The following is a 16511-nucleotide window of genomic DNA, read 5'->3' as shown; positions in this document are numbered from 1 at the left end:
CATGAAATCAAAGACATCCTCTTGATTTCATAGGATTTTACAAAGGATAGTGCCAAAGCCACAGTAAAATCACAGACCATATCTACCTCCATGGACTGAGCCATAAAAATCAATTTTTTTATCACACAAAAACATGGCTCTGAGGCATAGAGGAGCACTGAATCTGTGATTTCATGCTTCAGACCATGGACATAGATGTACTTTGTGATTTGATTGTGGTTTGGGGGATTGTGCTTATCATGAGCCTTGGATTCATCTTTTTTGCGCTGTGGCAACACCGAGTGCGGGATCCATGATTTTCATGGTTTAGTCTGTGGAGGTAGATATGCTCTGTGGGTGGTGGTTTGGGGTATCCCCTTTAAAAACCATATTAAATCATGAGGATCTGCGTTTGATTTAATGGATCCAACTTTTACCCAGTTTCTAATTCACCTACCAAGATTGAGCTTTTAAAATGTAAGCCATATTACCAACTGCAGCCCTATCTGAAATGGTTAGATCATAAATACATGGTAGTTGTAACTCCCTGCTCCAATCTATAACACTGGACTATATTGCAAGGTTGTTATTTATATATTTATTTAAAATATTTATATCCCGCCCCATATCATTAAGGTCTCAGGGCGGCATACAGATAAAAGCATACAGTATAAAACAGTAAATATGCACAACTTCAACAACAGCATCAGTAATTGGAGGGGTAGGTATTGGGCAATTTTCTTCTCCTGTCCTACTGCAGGATCATTTGCAATGCATTTTAAACACACACACACACACACACAGACACAGACACACACACACACACACAGACACACACACACACACACAGACACACACACACACACACACACAGACAGACACACACACGCACACACACACACACACACACCGGGATCCATTCATTTTCCCCCATCCCACAAGAAGACATGAGTTTCAAAGCACCTGAACCTCTGCCAATTTCTACTATATATATTTATGCTTTTATATTGTATTTTATATTATGGTTTTATACTGTTGTTTTATACTTTGAATGGTTTTAATTTTTGTGAACCGCCCAGAGAGCTCCGGCTATTGGGCGGTATAGACATGTAATTAATAAATAAATAAATAAATAAATAAATAAATAAATATGCAGCTGCCAAATCACTGCAACGGAAAAGTCCCGGGCGCTTTCTACATCTAAGAGCAGATGACGTCGTTGCCACTTTTAACAAGAGACAACTACGTTTCCTCCCCAAATTGCCGAGGAATCCAGCCCTCAGTCCCAAGAGCCGTCGGGGCTCGCCAATCCCATCGCGTCGGTCGATCTTCGGCTAGTACTGTCTGAAGCATTGCTGCGCAAGCGCGCTCTTCTAGGCCCAAGCAAGCCTAGAGAGCACTTTCCCGTCGGAGCTTGATTAGCGGCACCTGGTGGTTCCGGTGCCGCGCTGGCCGTCCATTCCGGGAGATGCGGTGACGGGGCCTCGTCTGGGCTTTGCGGGCTGCCGTCATGGCTAACGGTGAGTTGGGGGTGGGGGGATGGAAGCGGGAGGCTTGCTTCCCTCACGTAGGGCTGCCTGACGGGCAGGGCTCTCCTGTTTGCTGGGGCTCCGTGGCCCGGTTCCTCACGCAGTCGGCTAGCTACTTACCCTCCCCCAAGCAGGGCGGTGCCCTCGGGTCAAGGGGCCGAAGCCCGTCTGGGGCTCCCTTCCGACCCCATTTCAGCCCCGGTTCTCTTCATTCTCAGTCGCCCTCCAGTAGGGTGACCAAATGAAAAGGAGGACAGGGCTCATGTATCTTTAACAGTTGAACAGAAAAGGGATTTTCAGCAGGTGTCATTTGTATGCCTGCAGCACCTGGTGAAATTCCCTCATCATCACAACAGTTAAAGCTGCAGGAGCCCAGCCCTCTTTTGTATCTGGTCACTCTAGCTATACTCCTACAGCTTTAAGTGTTGTGACGAAGAGGGAATTTCACCAGGTGTTGCATGCATACAAATAACACCAGCTAAAATTCCTTTTGGAATACAACTGTTAAAGATACAAGAGCCCTGTCCTTTTCATATGGTCACCCTACCTCAAGCAGAGGGAGTTCGTGACTACAGTCGGCAGTGACTCTCTCTCCTTACAGTGTATTCCCTGGACGGGCTGTTGGTCTTCGGCTTGCTCTTCGTGTGTACCTGCGCCTACTTCCGGAAGGTACCTCGGCTGAAAACCTGGCTGCTCTCGGAGAAGAGAGGGGTCTGGGGGGTGTTCTACAAAGGTAAGAATCTCGCCCCGAGCGGCAGGTCTGAGCAGAGGAGAACGCTCGGGACAGTGGAGGCTGGTGGCTCCGGCGTCAGCGGGGTGGTGCATCCGCTCCGAGTTTCAATCAGAGCTAGTCAGAACTCTAAAGGGGTTATCCGAGAAGTCCTGGCTGAAACCGGGAGCAGATTCACCACCCTGCTAATGTTGGCACCACCAGCTTCCAGTAATTCTTTGCCTTCTCAGGAGGTCATAGAATCATTCATAGCATCAGCTAGTGATGCTTGCGAGCTCCTTGATATGATTTTGTGAAATGGACCTGACAGTTGGGAAGAACTGAGTTAAGTTCACTTAGCTGCTACCTGTTTTATTGTGACTTTGGACAAATCACTTCTAGTTAGTTAATCTAATCAGTCATTTCACAAGAGCGTTGGTGGACTGACTTATCCTGAATTGGCAGCCCTTACTTATATGTGAGAAGTTTGCCAGTTTGGACCTTTAAATCCAGTCCATTCCTATCATTTCTATGTAGAGCCAAGCATGCCTTAAGAGTAGACCCCTAAAATCTGTGTTGTTAAGCAAACGCCCCATAGGATTGGGATGTTAGTTCTTTATCTCAAGCAACTGTGAATTTACAGTCATTGCTAAACTCCAGCTGTCTCTGTATACCCAAGCTAATGACAATCCTGCAAGGATTATTTTCATCAGGGTGGAGAAAAATCAATGATTTTTTTATCAAATAAATTTAAAAATAGGATTTTTTAATTTAAATGTTTTTTAAATTTATATATTATATATTTTATATTGTATTTTGTATTCATGTTTTTAAATTGTTGGTTGTTTTTATGCTTTTCATGGTTTTAATTTGTGTGAACCGCCCAGAGAGCTTCGGCTATTGGGTGGTATAAAAATGTAATAAATAAATAAATAGTCAATGTGTAAATAAGCCTTTGGTTTGTCCATTGAGTTCCAAGTCTGTCAAGATAATCTATAGTTCTGCCCTGTTCAGTGAAATTTGTAAATGAAGCACTCTGGAGAATTGTTTGAGAGCCTGCTAGTTCCAAATGACAGGAGGAGCAAAGATCTCTGTACTAAGTTTTGTATTCTGTCATGTAACTTTTGCTGCTGATCATTACTCTGTAGCTTCTTTATTCTTTAGTATATGGATGTCAAACACGAGTGCTGTTAAGGGACCTCCAATGTGACCTATAACACCCCTCCTCCACAAAACCATTTCATTATATTTAGGGCTAGGAAACAAATGCCTTTTGTAAGGTAAAGGTCTAAGTCGTTAATGTCTGCTACTATATGCCACCCTAGTGGTCATTGATGAGTTTTGATAGCTGATTTTTAAAGGGTGGGACCACTTTTTCCTGGGATTTCTAGGACACAGCAAAACAAATTTATATAGTACATTGAAGGTGCTATGTAAATAAATAATAATAAAAAATAAATATGCATAATACAGCTTGATCTCTGATTCTTTCTATAAATAAGAGCAAACAAATTGCTAAATCTGCAATAACATTTTTCCAACTTCTAGTGACTGAAGTAGATCTTCAGGTTTGATAATGAACTCAGACAGAATTCATATTTTTATGTTAACAATTACAAAAATGGGCCCTGGGCAACTGCTTGGTGGAGGACTTGAATCTCCCGCCTATTTGAGATTGACACCTCTGTTTTACAGAGCTATCTTAAGTAGGGCTGATAGAAAGTGACAAGGCATATCTCCTACTACATCCCTGTCAGTTTATGCTGGCCATGTCAGAAGTGTGTGTGTGTGTGTAGGGGTGTCAGTTGACAGCAATTGAGCAGGGATTGACTATGTCTGCTTCAAGGCTAGTGTAGCTGACTGTCCTAGATTGGGCCCATCTAGACAAATGGAGTGGCCATGTCAGCTTTCCGTCCACCTATGGTGGAGTGCCCCCTACTCTTATCCCACCCACCTATCAATATTTAGGGTGTTTGTATTGCACTCTTAATGTATGTAGCAATAAAGCAGATCTAGTGTTTTGTCTAATTCTCACAAAATTATGACTTGTAATGGCTAAGCTATACAGTTATAACTGATAAATGTCTTTTGATTTTGCAGCGGCAGTGATTGGAACCAGACTCCATGCAGCAGTGGCAATATCCTGTATTGTTATGGCTTTTTATGTTCTCTTTATAAAATGAATCCCAGCACCTCAGATGGACAGTGTTTGAACAAAGATGCTAAAGAAAGCATATTTCTTTTGCTTCAGAGGACAATATCTCTTAGTGGATTTCACACAGAACCCTGCACAGATGTCAAGAGGAAATTCTCCTATGACCAAGCATTGTTTGAGACCAAGGGGGTCGCTTTTGTAATAGCAGCCATCCTCTGTGCTTCTAGTAGAGCTTGAACGTAATCAACTATTGTTTTTATGTGCAGATTTTTAAAATCCATATTATAGTCTGCACAATGAAAACATCACAAGTTTTGTGGCAAATAGGAATGGATAATGCTTTTCCAAAGTTTGACACAGTGTGGAAGGGGAAAGGGTTTTCATTCCTGGTGTTTTAAAGGGAATTTCTCCAAGTCCCCAAAAATGTAGTAATGAACAGCAAGGGAGGGGCGATTTCCTTTCATTAACTCTTCTCTTTGATTAATGCACTTTTAAGATTGGGGGCTACATTATCATAAAAATGAGTGACTGAATATGATAAGATAGCTAGTGGAAGAGTAAAATCCTCACACAGTTCAGAGAATTGATTATGTGCTCCTTACTCTTCATGGGGAAAAGTCTGAATCACAAAGGAAACAAAATGTTGTTTGGTGATATATTCACATCTCCCTTGGAGTAATTAAATCTTACCACCTCTTACAAATGTCTAAGAGTAGATGAAATGCTGCATGTTCTGTACTGCTTAGCTCATAAGTAAGACTTGCAAACAATCCAAACATAGCCACAGTTTTTGGATGTGAATGTGTAGGAGAAAGCAATGAGGACATACGCTGTTACATAAGTTAATAGATGTTCAAATGTTTAAGTCACATTTAAAGATCATAACTTGTATATTTTGGAAAGTGTACAGACTTTAAAGGTAAAGATTTATGTTTGTGTACTTTATTTTTAATGACACTTCTAAGTTCTAAGTCCACCTCCTTTGAATGGTCTTCTCTTTAAATTGTAGGCGGTAATCTCCTACCGTAGAAGCAGTAAAAGAGCATGCTTAACCTGTAAATTTAAAATTTATAATGTAGCAAATTAAGAATTTCCGTGCATGCTATTAAAACATTGATTTATATTTCTATACCACCCAATAGCCAAAGATCTGTGGGTGGTTCACAGTCACTTAAAATCCCCTCAATTCTTAGCACAGCAGTGTTCACCTTTCCATCCCTCATTTTGAGTTGAGACTGCAGAAACAGCTGTGAAAATGACTGGAGCTGCTAATACTTGTCAAGCAAAAGAAGAGACTCAAGCTGCAGTCCTTTGTCCATTTACTGGGGAATCAACCCTTTGAACTTCATGGGACCTTCTTCCTGATTACTTTTACTGAATCTCCCTCCTTTTATTAACAAGACAAAAGAAACAGCTGTTTAAAGCTGATGGTAAAGAACCCAGGACTTCATTATAACTATGATTTGGCAGCAACATCTCTCTCGTTCTCATATGCACGTACTGGAAACAAAGGCAGGATGTCTTGTGTATGAATTTTTAAAAATATATTTAAAAACTGGCATACAAATACATACCATAATTATCATTATCAATTTGCTGAGTGGGGTATGATAATCCTGAGAGAGGTGGGCTTCCGACAGCCCTTCGATATCGTCCATTGTTGTTGTTATTGGTTAGAGGGGAGAACCGAGGCTGGTTTGCTTTCCAGCCAAAGCAAAACGTATCAGATTACAGCCAAGGTCAATCTCATTCGTTCCAAATCCACACGAAATAAGAGCTAAATTAGAAAGAATGGCAATGGATCGCAACTAGCTTCTTCCGTGAAAACCTCTTCCAATTTATCCTTATTTTGTGTGGGGCCCGGGGCGATTTGTGTAATTTGCTTCTCCATCGACTTTGGTTTATATCTTCGAGGTAAGGAAGAATGGGGCGGTGGGGGGGGGGGGGACGGGACATCTCTTTAAAAAAAGGTGTTCCAGACTCTCTAAGTACAACTGCACGCAAGAGCACCTGAGGCTCGCTGGCTTGTCTTCCACCACTGGAATTCCGAAATGCTCATAGAATAGTAGAGATGGAAGGGGTCTATAAGGCCATCGAGTCCAACCCCCTGCTCAGTGCAGTTCATTCCTCCCTCTCGATTGCTTTAACAAACTGTTCTGTTCTCCCCCACCCCGGTAGTCTGTGAAAAGAACTCCCTTTGTTGTAGTAGTTGTTGGCGGGTGCGGGGGGAAGGGCGAAAACACACGCTGTTCAAGTCACAGTTACGTTAACATCCTGAATTTCCTCCATATGAGTGACACTCACTCTCCCCCCACTAACCCCTCCCCCCACGCCGGAAAAGCTCCCAAAAATGGCTTCCGGAGGGAACCCGGAAACGAAGCCTGCCCGTGCGTCTAAACAGCACACGCCCACGTTGCTATGGGTAACTCGAAGAGACCGGGAGCTACGGATAACGCGAGCAGTGGCCACGAGAACGAGATTTCCCATAATGCAATGGGAAGGAGTAGAAAAGAGGGCGTAGCTTGCTTGGTTCTTCCGTTAGTAGCCAGGGCGAGAGGATGGAGGAGGGTGGTGGTGGTGGTTCTCAGTGGCTGTGTGGGATGCTTGGGGCGCGTGTCGTGTGTGCATGTTACGTAAGGCTTTGTGAGGGGTGCGTGAGTGGGTCCCTGTGCTGCAACACTTATTTTCTGTTACACGTTGATCTTATTTGATCGGGCCGCGGTGTCGCCGCCTTCCCGGCCTGAAATGAGAAGACCCCCTTCCTGTGAAGCCCTTGGGGGCGCTGTACAGTGAAGCAGGTTTACCGAGCAGGCGGCAGTTTAGTCGGAGATGATGAATTGATCAGATAGATGAGGCTGGAGGCTGGGATTTCTCCTCCTCTTGGCCAATGTGTATCGAGGCGATTCTGATCCGACTTTAACGCAGCACCTCGTGCGTGAAGAGGAGCCCTGGTCTTCCTTCGTTTCTGTCCTGTCTCCCCCCCCCCCCCCCCCCAACTATTCCTTTGTGGTAGTAGCCCTCATCCCCTCCCCATCTTCTGCAAAAGTCGACTTCTGATTTAACTTAAGCAGTGTCCCTGGGCTGTTATTGTTTTTGGGGGTGGGTGGGGGGAGGGGCTTTTCTGTAAAAGCTAATAAAACTTGAGTATGTCATAAACATTTATGGACTAGAGTTCACTTCATCAGATTTAATGAATTGAGGAAACTAGACTAGTTCGTGAAAGTGGATGACCCAATAATTCTAGTTTTCAAGATTCTACAAGCCTCTTTGTTTTTGCTGCTATAGACTAACAATGCTACCTCTCCAGGAACATAAGTGTTCATGTGCTGTTCCTTGTGTGGAGCTACCTAATTTTAGAGCCAGGTTGATATCTCAGGTCTGCTGCTTGGAATATTGCCATCACATGGTGAGTGCTGTGTAGCAAACAAAAGTGCCTCCCTGAAGTGTTAAAATCACAAAAAGTGGCTGTTTCCAAAATCTCAAACTCAATTATTGAAATAGAGCAAGACCCAATTATGATTCCTCCTTCCTGTCACATCTGTGTTTCCCTGTTCTGGACAAAGTGGTAATATTGGAATCTCTGCTCATGTGCTGAGTGTCCTCTTTTTTCTTTTTTAAACCAGAGTGAAACTAGCCAGCCTCTGGGATTAGTGAGCAAAAGCTTTTAGAGCTGTTAACACCCCTACCTCTCATTAAACATGAGATTATGCTGCTTGTTTAAAGTGCAGTTTTTGTTAACAGGAGGTCTACATAAACTGAATTTAGACAATCTCACTAGAGAGTTTGCAAATTGTTTTCATAGGTCCTGGGGCCAGATGGTATTGTTTAAAGAACTCAGCTTGCCATATATGGAAGATAAATCTGGCTAGTATTTTTATCTTCAGGAGAAGGTACAGTTAAGTCTAAGTGACAGCATGGCTAATATTTGATTCACCCTGAAACTCTCCTTTTCAAAACAATTTCCATTAGGGTGAGTGGAGAAGCCTCCCTTATACTTAAGCTAGTATTTATGCAGGCCAGCTAGGAATGAGCTACATTACATATTCTGGCTTGTTTCAAAATTGTAACTTTAAAGTCAGGCGTTTTCTAAGTCTAGTACAGATTAATATATTCACAATTGGATTTTAGTCAATTGTCTGATTGGTTTGATTTCAGATTTTAAGGACTGCACTGCATTGTATGCTCATCTTTATCACTCTAACCATGACTGCCAGAAATTCAATAGATAAATAAATGAAAGCTGAGATTTGAGTCAATTTTATCTGCTTTGGGGCTGCAATTTTTCCATAGGTTGGATCCAGAGTAGCACCTAGAAAAATCCTGCTAGGTGAACTTGTCGCAATGAAGCCTCTGACACTGATTAGCTGAAGCATGAGATTTGGGAGTGGGGAACAGAAAACAATTGAGACAAGGGGCTGCTCAGAGTAGGGTGGGGCTGCTCTAAATAATGTTTACAGCATAAGGTCAGAAGGAGTTCTATTGGTAGAGGTGAAAGGAATACTACTGAGGCAGCTGATCAAGATACAGGATGGCTGAAGGAAGTGGGACAAAGTAGACAAGGACCTGAAAAGCAGGGACTTGAGGTAAGTAGTGGAGACATGGGGTTTAAAGGAGAAGTCAGAGAATAGGAAGGAAGTGGACAGGCATGGAAGAGTCAAAGAGGTATTGGAGCTCCCTAGTTCCCCAACCAGGTGCTTTCCAATGTATTGGACTGCAATGCCCATACTCCCCAACCAGCATGGCCATTAGTTGGGAGGATGGCAGTCAGTAGTCAAACATCTGGAAAGCTCCAGGTTGAGGAAGGCTAATTGGTGCAGTAATGGTGATAGGTGCCAGGAAGCAGTGATGGCAGAGCTGAATTTCAGATTGATATGAATCAGCCAGGGTTTAGTTTGGCTGCAGACTGGTTCTATTGTACTATTCTGCACATAGCTATTGTGTTAATTAGGCAGTTGATCAGATCAGTGTTGTTTTTTGTTCTTGCAGAAGTTTTATTTTATGTCAAGAATTATGTTTGTCTTGGCATCCAGCTCATCCTTGTTCCTGGTTGACGTTCCTTTTGGCAGTGAACCTGATATAATGGTTACAATCTTCCGAGGCTCTGAGCTCTTTGTTCTTGTGGGAACTTTTGCCGTCAAGTGTTCCACTTAAGTATAGTGCTCAAGGAACTAGGAATTCAGGAGTCATCTTTGGGATTTTCAGAAACTGCCAGTCTTAAAATTGTAGGACAAAGGACAAAAATGCACTGAATTATGTGCAATATGGAAAGGGTTATTTGCTATTTACAGTAAGCTAAGTGTTTTAAATTTTGGTGTGTATGTATGTTCCCTTGTCAGACTAGAACATGGATAATGCTTGCTTCCTGCTGCACAAGTTTTTAGTTGAATGTATAAGGCAAACACATACACACTACATAGTTTCTGAAAACACTGGGTTGGATTCAGATGCACATTGGATCAAATGTGCTGGCAGAAATGGACTTCCCCACTCCTTCCTCCCCACAGCAGCCCCTCCAACCTCCTGGAAATACTACTCAGAGGGTTGGAGGACCATGCTGAATGGGGTGAGTCGTGGTGTGGGGTAAAGGGAAAATCCCCCCCCCCCAAATTGGGTGGATGAACATTCTACGAATGGAGCCATTCCTCTCCTGGAAGGCAGATCCTGGATCCAACCCTTTGTGCTCTCTTTGTGAGGTTCTGTAGGAATGAAGTTCACATCTCTGTTTTGATACAGAACAGCAAAAACAGGTTTTTCAGGAAATTACAATAAATATTCAGAAAGTACTGGGTGGACATTTCACTGAGGTAAGCCACAAATGTGGCCTTTATTTAACTACTTTACTGTAGATAGGCTTGTTCAAAATTAGATTGGTTTAGGTAAGATTAGAGTTTAATTAAATGGGAATAGATGATTCAATTGAAATGGTCTCTTCAAACCTCAGCCCAGACTGAATCAATCCCTAACCAAAACCCTGAACTTATGAGGCCTGATAAATGTTGGGCTTGGCCCATAGGCAAGAAACAGCTCATTTCTTTAAGCACTGGGGTACAGTATAGCTTTGCTCTTACTGGAATTTATTGACGCTGGATGGTTTAATGAAGGATCTAAAAGCAAAGCAAACAACAAAGAGTGAAAGGTGTAAGTGAATGCAAGCTGAAAGGATTAAAGCAGCAGGATGTTTGTGCAAAATCCTTAATGATAGAAGATCCCTCCATTCTCTTTGCGGGAGTATCCACTGTTGGTGGCTGCAGTGTGTGGAGACTCTGTGAAAGACAAAGTCATGGCATCAACTGTTATTGAATATTCAGGTACTGAGACATTTCTCAATCAGAGCTCTAAGTGCCTCATACCAATTTAAGAAAACCATCCATTGGAAACATTTCTAGATTAACAATAAAAATGAGTTGTAAGAGAATTCATAAAACTTACTGCCCATTTTTCACAACAATGAAGAAAATGGCTGTATTTAGGGAATAAAGAAATAATAGAGTAGGCATAAAATAGTAGGTTACGTCTAAGTAAACCTGCTTGGATTGTAAAAATTGCTCTTAAAAAAGCATTTATGTAAAATTGCCCAACAGCATTACATTCCAAGTACTGCCAATTGTTCACCAATCATAGTTTCTTAGGTGTGAGCCACACCATTATTTCAATGGATGTTTCAATTGAACAAGCTATCTGAGCAAGCAATTGTGCAAGGGTACAGTTGCACAATTGTCCTGTTTATGGGTTTCCTGTGAGCAGCTGGTTGGCCACTGTGTGAACAGTATAATGGACTAGATTGACCCTTGGTCTAATCCAGCATGGTTCTTATGATTATGAATATTAGGCGTCTATAAAGGAATGTTATATCACCTTGTTATTAAAAGCCTATCCATTCTGAATGCATAAGGCTTTATCACAGGACTAGGATGAAGGGCATGTGATAATCTCTATTTGATAGAGAAGTCTGATATTCAAGAGAAGTGCTAACCTGATAAGGTCTGGTGCTGGAAAATTGTTTCCCTAAACGCTAGGGTTCATCACCTGTGGAAAGTTTGTCAGGGATAGGCAATCTGATGTCTTCCACAATCCCTGTCCATGGGCCAAATTATCCTGGGCCTATGGAAGTACTATGCCAAAACATCTGGAGGGCACCAGGAGCTAACCCTAGCTCCTATGCTAGTCCCTCTTCAATAGGAATGGGTGCCTATTATGGCTCGGGTCCAGGTTATCTGAAAGACCGTATTCTCCCTTATGAACCTGCCCATGCTTTGAGATCTTCTGGAGAAGCCCTTCTTTCAGTCCCACCATCTTCACAGGCGTGCTTGGTGGGAACATGGGAGAGGGCCTTCTCGGTGGCTGCTCCAGTGCTTTGGAACTCTCTTCCTGGGGAAGCTAGGCTGGCTCCCTCCTTGATGTGCTTTCGGAAGCAGGCAAAAACTTGTTTGTTCCGGCAGGCCTTTGGAGAATAATATGGTCCTCCATGTAAGTTAAGGACTTGTAAAATTGTTGTGTATTTTAAACGTTTAATGTTTTAATATTGCAATTTTTTAAATTATTGTACATTTACAATAAATAGGTTTAAAACGTATATGTTTTAAATTTTGTAAAGCCACCTTGAGGCCCAGTATTGGGCTAAAGGCAGGATACAAATAAATAAATATAATAATAATAATGCTTACCAATGGCTCCCTCAATGCTGTGGATCGACTCTTTTACTGGGTTGACCCAGTGTCTGACAAAGTGTCGTTTGGGAGTAGCATGCTGAATGGGAGGCACAATGTGTTCCTTCATAGGCTCTAAACCCTTCAATACTCTGCAGTACTCAAAAATAAGAGGAGAGACATGTGTAACCATGTAAGAAAATATTATTTTTTGTGAACTGCCCAGAGAGCTCCGGCTATTGGGCGGTATAGAAATGTAATAAATAAAATAAACTCCTGGTCAGAGACAATCCTTATTTTTCTGTGCATTGGGGTACAGCTTTTGGTATCTTTAAGAAATCAAGTAATGTAAAGTGCACATGTTGGCTGTGATATTGATACTTGGACATTGTAGGGTGCTGAGTAGGTAGAACCCCAAGTAATATCCAATGGACTGAGACATCAATGCATAGCAGAAAGCTGCTTGCTTAACAATTTGCACTTAACTATTACTTCAAAACTCCTGTTGGAGGTTTTAACAAGCAAGATAATCCATGCAATCCCAACCAAAGTAGAAGCGCATCTTGCATTATATTCTTGTGTTATATATTCTAGCTAGACAACAGTGCAAATGTTATCTGAGGAGAAACGTGAAAATATGGCTCATCTGCAGATTATATGGTTTTCAGGAAAACATGGTAACAACAGTAGGTTCTAAGGAAAATATGGTAACAATTGCTTCCAAGCTTGTGGCCATGTGGCATATTGAATCACATCCCACTCTTGGCCTCATAGCTACAAGTGTTGCACCTTCGGGTACCTGAGATTAAGATAAATTCTGTCGAAACTCAGGCTGTTTGCTGAAATCTAGAAGATCAATGGTTTATGCTTACCTGTGCTCATCAAAGAGGGTCTCTCTATGGAGAACTACCTTGCTCTTGTCTTTAAGTAGGTCTTCATGGTGATTGTACAGAGAGCTCAGGTTAAAATCCAGACTGTCTCTGCAAACCTAGATACAAGATTTAAAGAGGGAATGGGAATCAATCTTGACATTTTAAAAGCAGAAACTGGCAGCAGCCTGCTATAAATAAACAATGGAATTACGTATGTAAGCTGTTTAAGAATTGGCCCTTCAAATGCAAAACTGACAATGCAAAAGTGAACGAAGGAATTCCCACTGAGTTAAAGGCAAGAACCTTGCAACAAGTGGAATGTTCTCAGTATTCATGTTTGTGATCCATTTTGAGGGAAAGAATGATGGGAGTCAAAGAGTGAAGGTTGGGAGGGGGAGGAGAAAGCAAGTTGGAAAACAACAGTATCAGATTAATATTTTTACCTCAGGTTCTGCATACCAGACTTCTCTTCTGATGCTTGCTAGTGTGGGTGTTGCATGTAGTCTATTCCAGGGGTTTCGCTGCTGGGCAAGATGGGTGGGAACAGCGTAGGGGACTTTCTGGACCAATAAGAAGCATAAGAGTCTTAAAATAGTGACTGTGAACCTCTTCAACCTGAAGAGATGGGCCCTTCCTGCCAAGTTACCTGTGAGCTAGTTCAGCCCTAGCCATAGTGCCACAGAATGATGGCATAGAAGATGATGCTAACAACATGAAGGTAAAAATGGCAGTTCCTTGTCTACTCTAGGATGAAATTGCTTCTTTTCTCAGCTCTACTCCAAACCTGTTGGCTCTCATGTGTTTTCAGGCTAGAAGATAACACAATGGCAGAAGCAGCATCACAGGTGCTTCCATCTTCATAGTATTCCTCCTCTGTATGCCATCAAGCAAAATATTGGCATGGGAACAGGTTGTAGCAGATGGACCATATCATGCTACTGACCTATTGTGGTCTGCAGGCCACTAGCTAGCAGTCCTTGGTTTAAGAAGAAACCCAAGAAATATGTTAAGAGGGGCACTTACATGTTTCAGACACTTCATGCTTGCTGTATAGAGAAGGAATCTCTACTTACCTTGAGTCTACAAGGAATTTTAAATAAGAGATACTGTTACATTTCATAGGGTGCATAAACTAATGCATTCAGCAGTCCCAAGTTATGTTATAAGCCTCTGAGAACCTCAGCAAGACTTGTTCTCCTATATGCTTGATGATTTTATTTTTAATAATGCTTTCCATCAATTTACCTGGAACCTAAATTAAGCCAGCAGGCCTATAATTTCCTGAGTCTCCTCTGAATTCCTTTTTTTTTTAAATGGTATTGCTTTAATTGATTTCTAGTCCTCTGGTACTGATGCCAGTTCTTAACTACAAGTTCCATATATTTGTTTGAAAATCAGCATTTTCACATTTGAGTTCTTTAGGAACTCTTGGGTGGGCAACTCTCTGGATCTTTTAATTTTAATTTGTCAACAAGGCCTAGAACTCCGTCTCCTGTCAGTGCTCCTTTTCTAAAGTTCTTGAGGCACCCTGAAAAAGCCGTTCTCTACATCTTCTGTGGCAAAAACACACAAAGAATTCAGTTTTCTGTGATCCCATTATTGACCTTTAGTATTCCTTTAACTCCCTTGTTTTCCAGTGGTCCAGCTGCCTCCCTAACTAGTTTCCTGCTTCCTATGTATTTTTTAAAAATCCTATTTTTAATTTAAAAAATGCTCCTCAAATAGTGTTTTAAATTCTTTATAGAGTCTGCTTTCAATTCTTGTGTTAATATTTGTGTTCTGATTTGGGCAAGAGACTTCCATATACTGAAGGAAGCCTTCCTGCCTCTAATCGTTCCTTTACTCTGCTTGTCAACCAGACTGGTTTCCTCTGACTTTGTGGTACTTTTCTTGATTTGTGGTATATATTCTAGCTGAATTATTATTATATTTTGAATAATCCCAAACTTTCTTGACTTTTACTTTCAACTTCCTTTTTTGTCACCAGGTCCCCATATATATTAGCAGTTTCCTCTATTTATTTATTTATTTATTTTATTTATTTATCATATTTATACCCCGCTCCTCAGCCAAAAAAGGCTCTCAGAGTGGCTTACACTTAGCATGAGTGTAACATTCCTGCCATTCAAACCATTTTAAGTCAAGGCAAAAGTGCTTCACTTAGGCTGAATAGGGCTGCCCCCCCTTTTTTCTCTTTTCTTTTTGGTGGCACTAATGTGAGTTGCTTTGGGAGACCAGTTTCCTGAAAAGCAAGATAAAAATATAAATGTCTGGCATCTACAAGTTACACTTTCTAGAAATATAGACTGGATTTTTGAAAAAGTCTGTTCTCTCCAAATCTTATTCTGCATTAACAAACTTTACAAAGGATGTGCCCCAGATTTAAAAGTATTCTCCAGTATCACTTGTGTGTGTGTGTGTGGGGGAATACCCTAGAACAACAAGGGCATTTAGAAGTAGGAGCTGCAATACTGCTGAATGGATCCAATTGCATGAGCCATCCCAAGTCGGATGAAGATGCATTAACTGCCTGTAACTAAAAAAAAAATAAGTATGTGTACATATTAAATGTGTTCAATTTTCAAAAATCTAAATAGGTGAGCCTCTTACCTGGGAACTGCTGTTCTTGCCATTGTAGGTGTCTTCATTTTCATAGTTAGGGAATGAAAAGGGGTCCCTAGTGGGTGGCATGCTCCAGTACCCGGGAGAACCACGGCTGCTGGCGCCAGCAGCAAAAACATATCTTGGGTTCCCTGGCCGCGTGTCACTTTTGTTTAGGGTCCGGTGACGGTTGCTAGGCGACTGGCTTCGGTGGCTTCTAGAACTCGCAGCTTATTATGTAAAGCGCCATCTAAGGGCTGGAAATAATAATGCAAAAGGCAGCGGAAGGGGAATCGGTCTTAGAAGTTGTCTGGGATATAATAAGAAGCTTTTGCTTGCGAAAGTGCTGCGAAATAAAAGATGGTTGTTGTTTTTAAGGTTCTTTTTTTCTAAATGCGTGCGTAGTGCGATGCATTTGAAAGGTGGTTCGTATTTTTCCCTAATTAAAACCAGACCTCTTTAATAATAGAGGCTTCCAATTACATCCCCATTTTTCGAAATGGTCTCCGTAAGTCGAGAGATACATTTCCGTTTTGCAGGGAAATTTGTGCGGGAAACCAGGCTTAAAAGAGCCTCCGTGAACATATTTTTGGCCTCTAAAATGTTGTCGTTGGGGGCATGAATGTTTTGTCCTGTTAAGGCGCAACCCTATGCGTGTTTAGAAATAAAAAATAAAAATCAACTCCCAGCATTCATGCTGGGATTTGTAGGACTTTTTTTTTCTGTCTAAACAGGCATAGGATTGTTCCCATAGTTAAAGAAAGAACCTCTCACCTGCCATCCCATTTGCCCACCTATTCTCTTCGGAGAAGGAACTGTGAGGTAATGAGGCAGTGGCCTGGTTCAGACAACACACTAAACCATGCTGCTTAACCATGAAATGGTTAAGGGGCCATTTTGTGGTTAAGCAGCATGGTTTAACGTGTTGTCTGAACCAGGCCAATGAGGTAATGGCCTTACTCAGTTTTACTTTGTTTACTTCAAAATGTGGTAAGCCACCCCGGTTTTGCCCCGTTCCCT

At 41.8% G+C, this 16511-nt stretch overlaps 2 protein-coding genes and 1 non-coding gene across 4 annotated transcripts; 2 read left to right on the top strand and 1 right to left on the bottom strand.

Moving 5' to 3' along the window:
- Positions 1-1383: 1383 nt before the first annotated feature.
- On the top strand, positions 1384-5302 carry TMEM167B (transmembrane protein 167B). The gene is made up of 3 exons (XM_063118822.1): positions 1384-1499; positions 2110-2241; positions 4318-5302. The coding sequence occupies exons 1-3, from the start codon at positions 1490-1492 to the stop codon at positions 4398-4400; spliced, it is 225 nt and encodes a 74-aa protein (XP_062974892.1). The 5' UTR covers positions 1384-1489; the 3' UTR covers positions 4401-5302.
- A 1608-nt stretch (positions 5303-6910) lies between these two features.
- Positions 6911-7286, top strand: LOC134413520 (small Cajal body-specific RNA 2). Its single transcript, XR_010026526.1, has one exon. It is a non-coding gene; the product is annotated as a small Cajal body-specific RNA 2 (non-coding RNA).
- Positions 7287-10181: 2895 nt separating this feature from the next.
- On the bottom strand, positions 10182-15625 carry CFAP276 (cilia and flagella associated protein 276). 2 transcript variants are annotated; one of them, XM_063118810.1, is made up of 5 exons: positions 15501-15625; positions 13334-13450; positions 12891-13006; positions 12037-12170; positions 10495-10635 (listed from the first exon to the last, which is right to left on the bottom strand). In XM_063118810.1, exons 1-5 carry the CDS (start codon positions 15579-15581, stop codon positions 10565-10567), a joined length of 519 nt encoding a protein of 172 aa, XP_062974880.1. In that variant the 5' UTR covers positions 15582-15625; the 3' UTR covers positions 10495-10564. The 2 variants fall into 2 exon arrangements, with proteins under 2 accessions (XP_062974873.1, XP_062974880.1); XM_063118803.1 differs by lacking the exon at positions 12037-12170 and having other exon boundaries at positions 10182-10635.
- Between the last annotated feature and the right edge of the window lie 886 nt (positions 15626-16511).

Source organism: Elgaria multicarinata, chromosome 1, assembly GCF_023053635.1.
Source record: "Elgaria multicarinata webbii isolate HBS135686 ecotype San Diego chromosome 1, rElgMul1.1.pri, whole genome shotgun sequence".
Taxonomy (NCBI): Eukaryota; Metazoa; Chordata; class Lepidosauria; order Squamata; family Anguidae; genus Elgaria; species Elgaria multicarinata.
Note: the sequence above shows the minus strand (reverse complement) of the source record. Positions and strands in the feature narration are given on the sequence as shown.

What these genes read in the sequence shown, in the direction of transcription:
- TMEM167B (XM_063118822.1), top strand. An exon ending in CTGGGGGGTGTTCTACAAAG is followed by an intron (nt 2,242 to 4,317) that starts GTAAGAATCTCG and finishes TTGATTTTGCAG; the next exon opens with CGGCAGTGATTGGAACCAGA.
- CFAP276 (XM_063118810.1), bottom strand. Translation starts at nt 15,581, where the DNA reads ATGCCACCCACTAGGGACCCCTTTTCATTCCCTAACTATGAAAATGAA. An exon ending in TCTGGTATGCAGAACCTGAG is followed by an intron (nt 13,007 to 13,333) that starts GTAAAAATATTA and finishes TCTTGTATCTAG; the next exon opens with GTTTGCAGAGACAGTCTGGA. An exon ending in CAGCATTGAGGGAGCCATTG is followed by an intron (nt 10,636 to 12,036) that starts GTAAGCATTATT and finishes TGTCTTTCACAG; the next exon opens with AGTCTCCACACACTGCAGCC.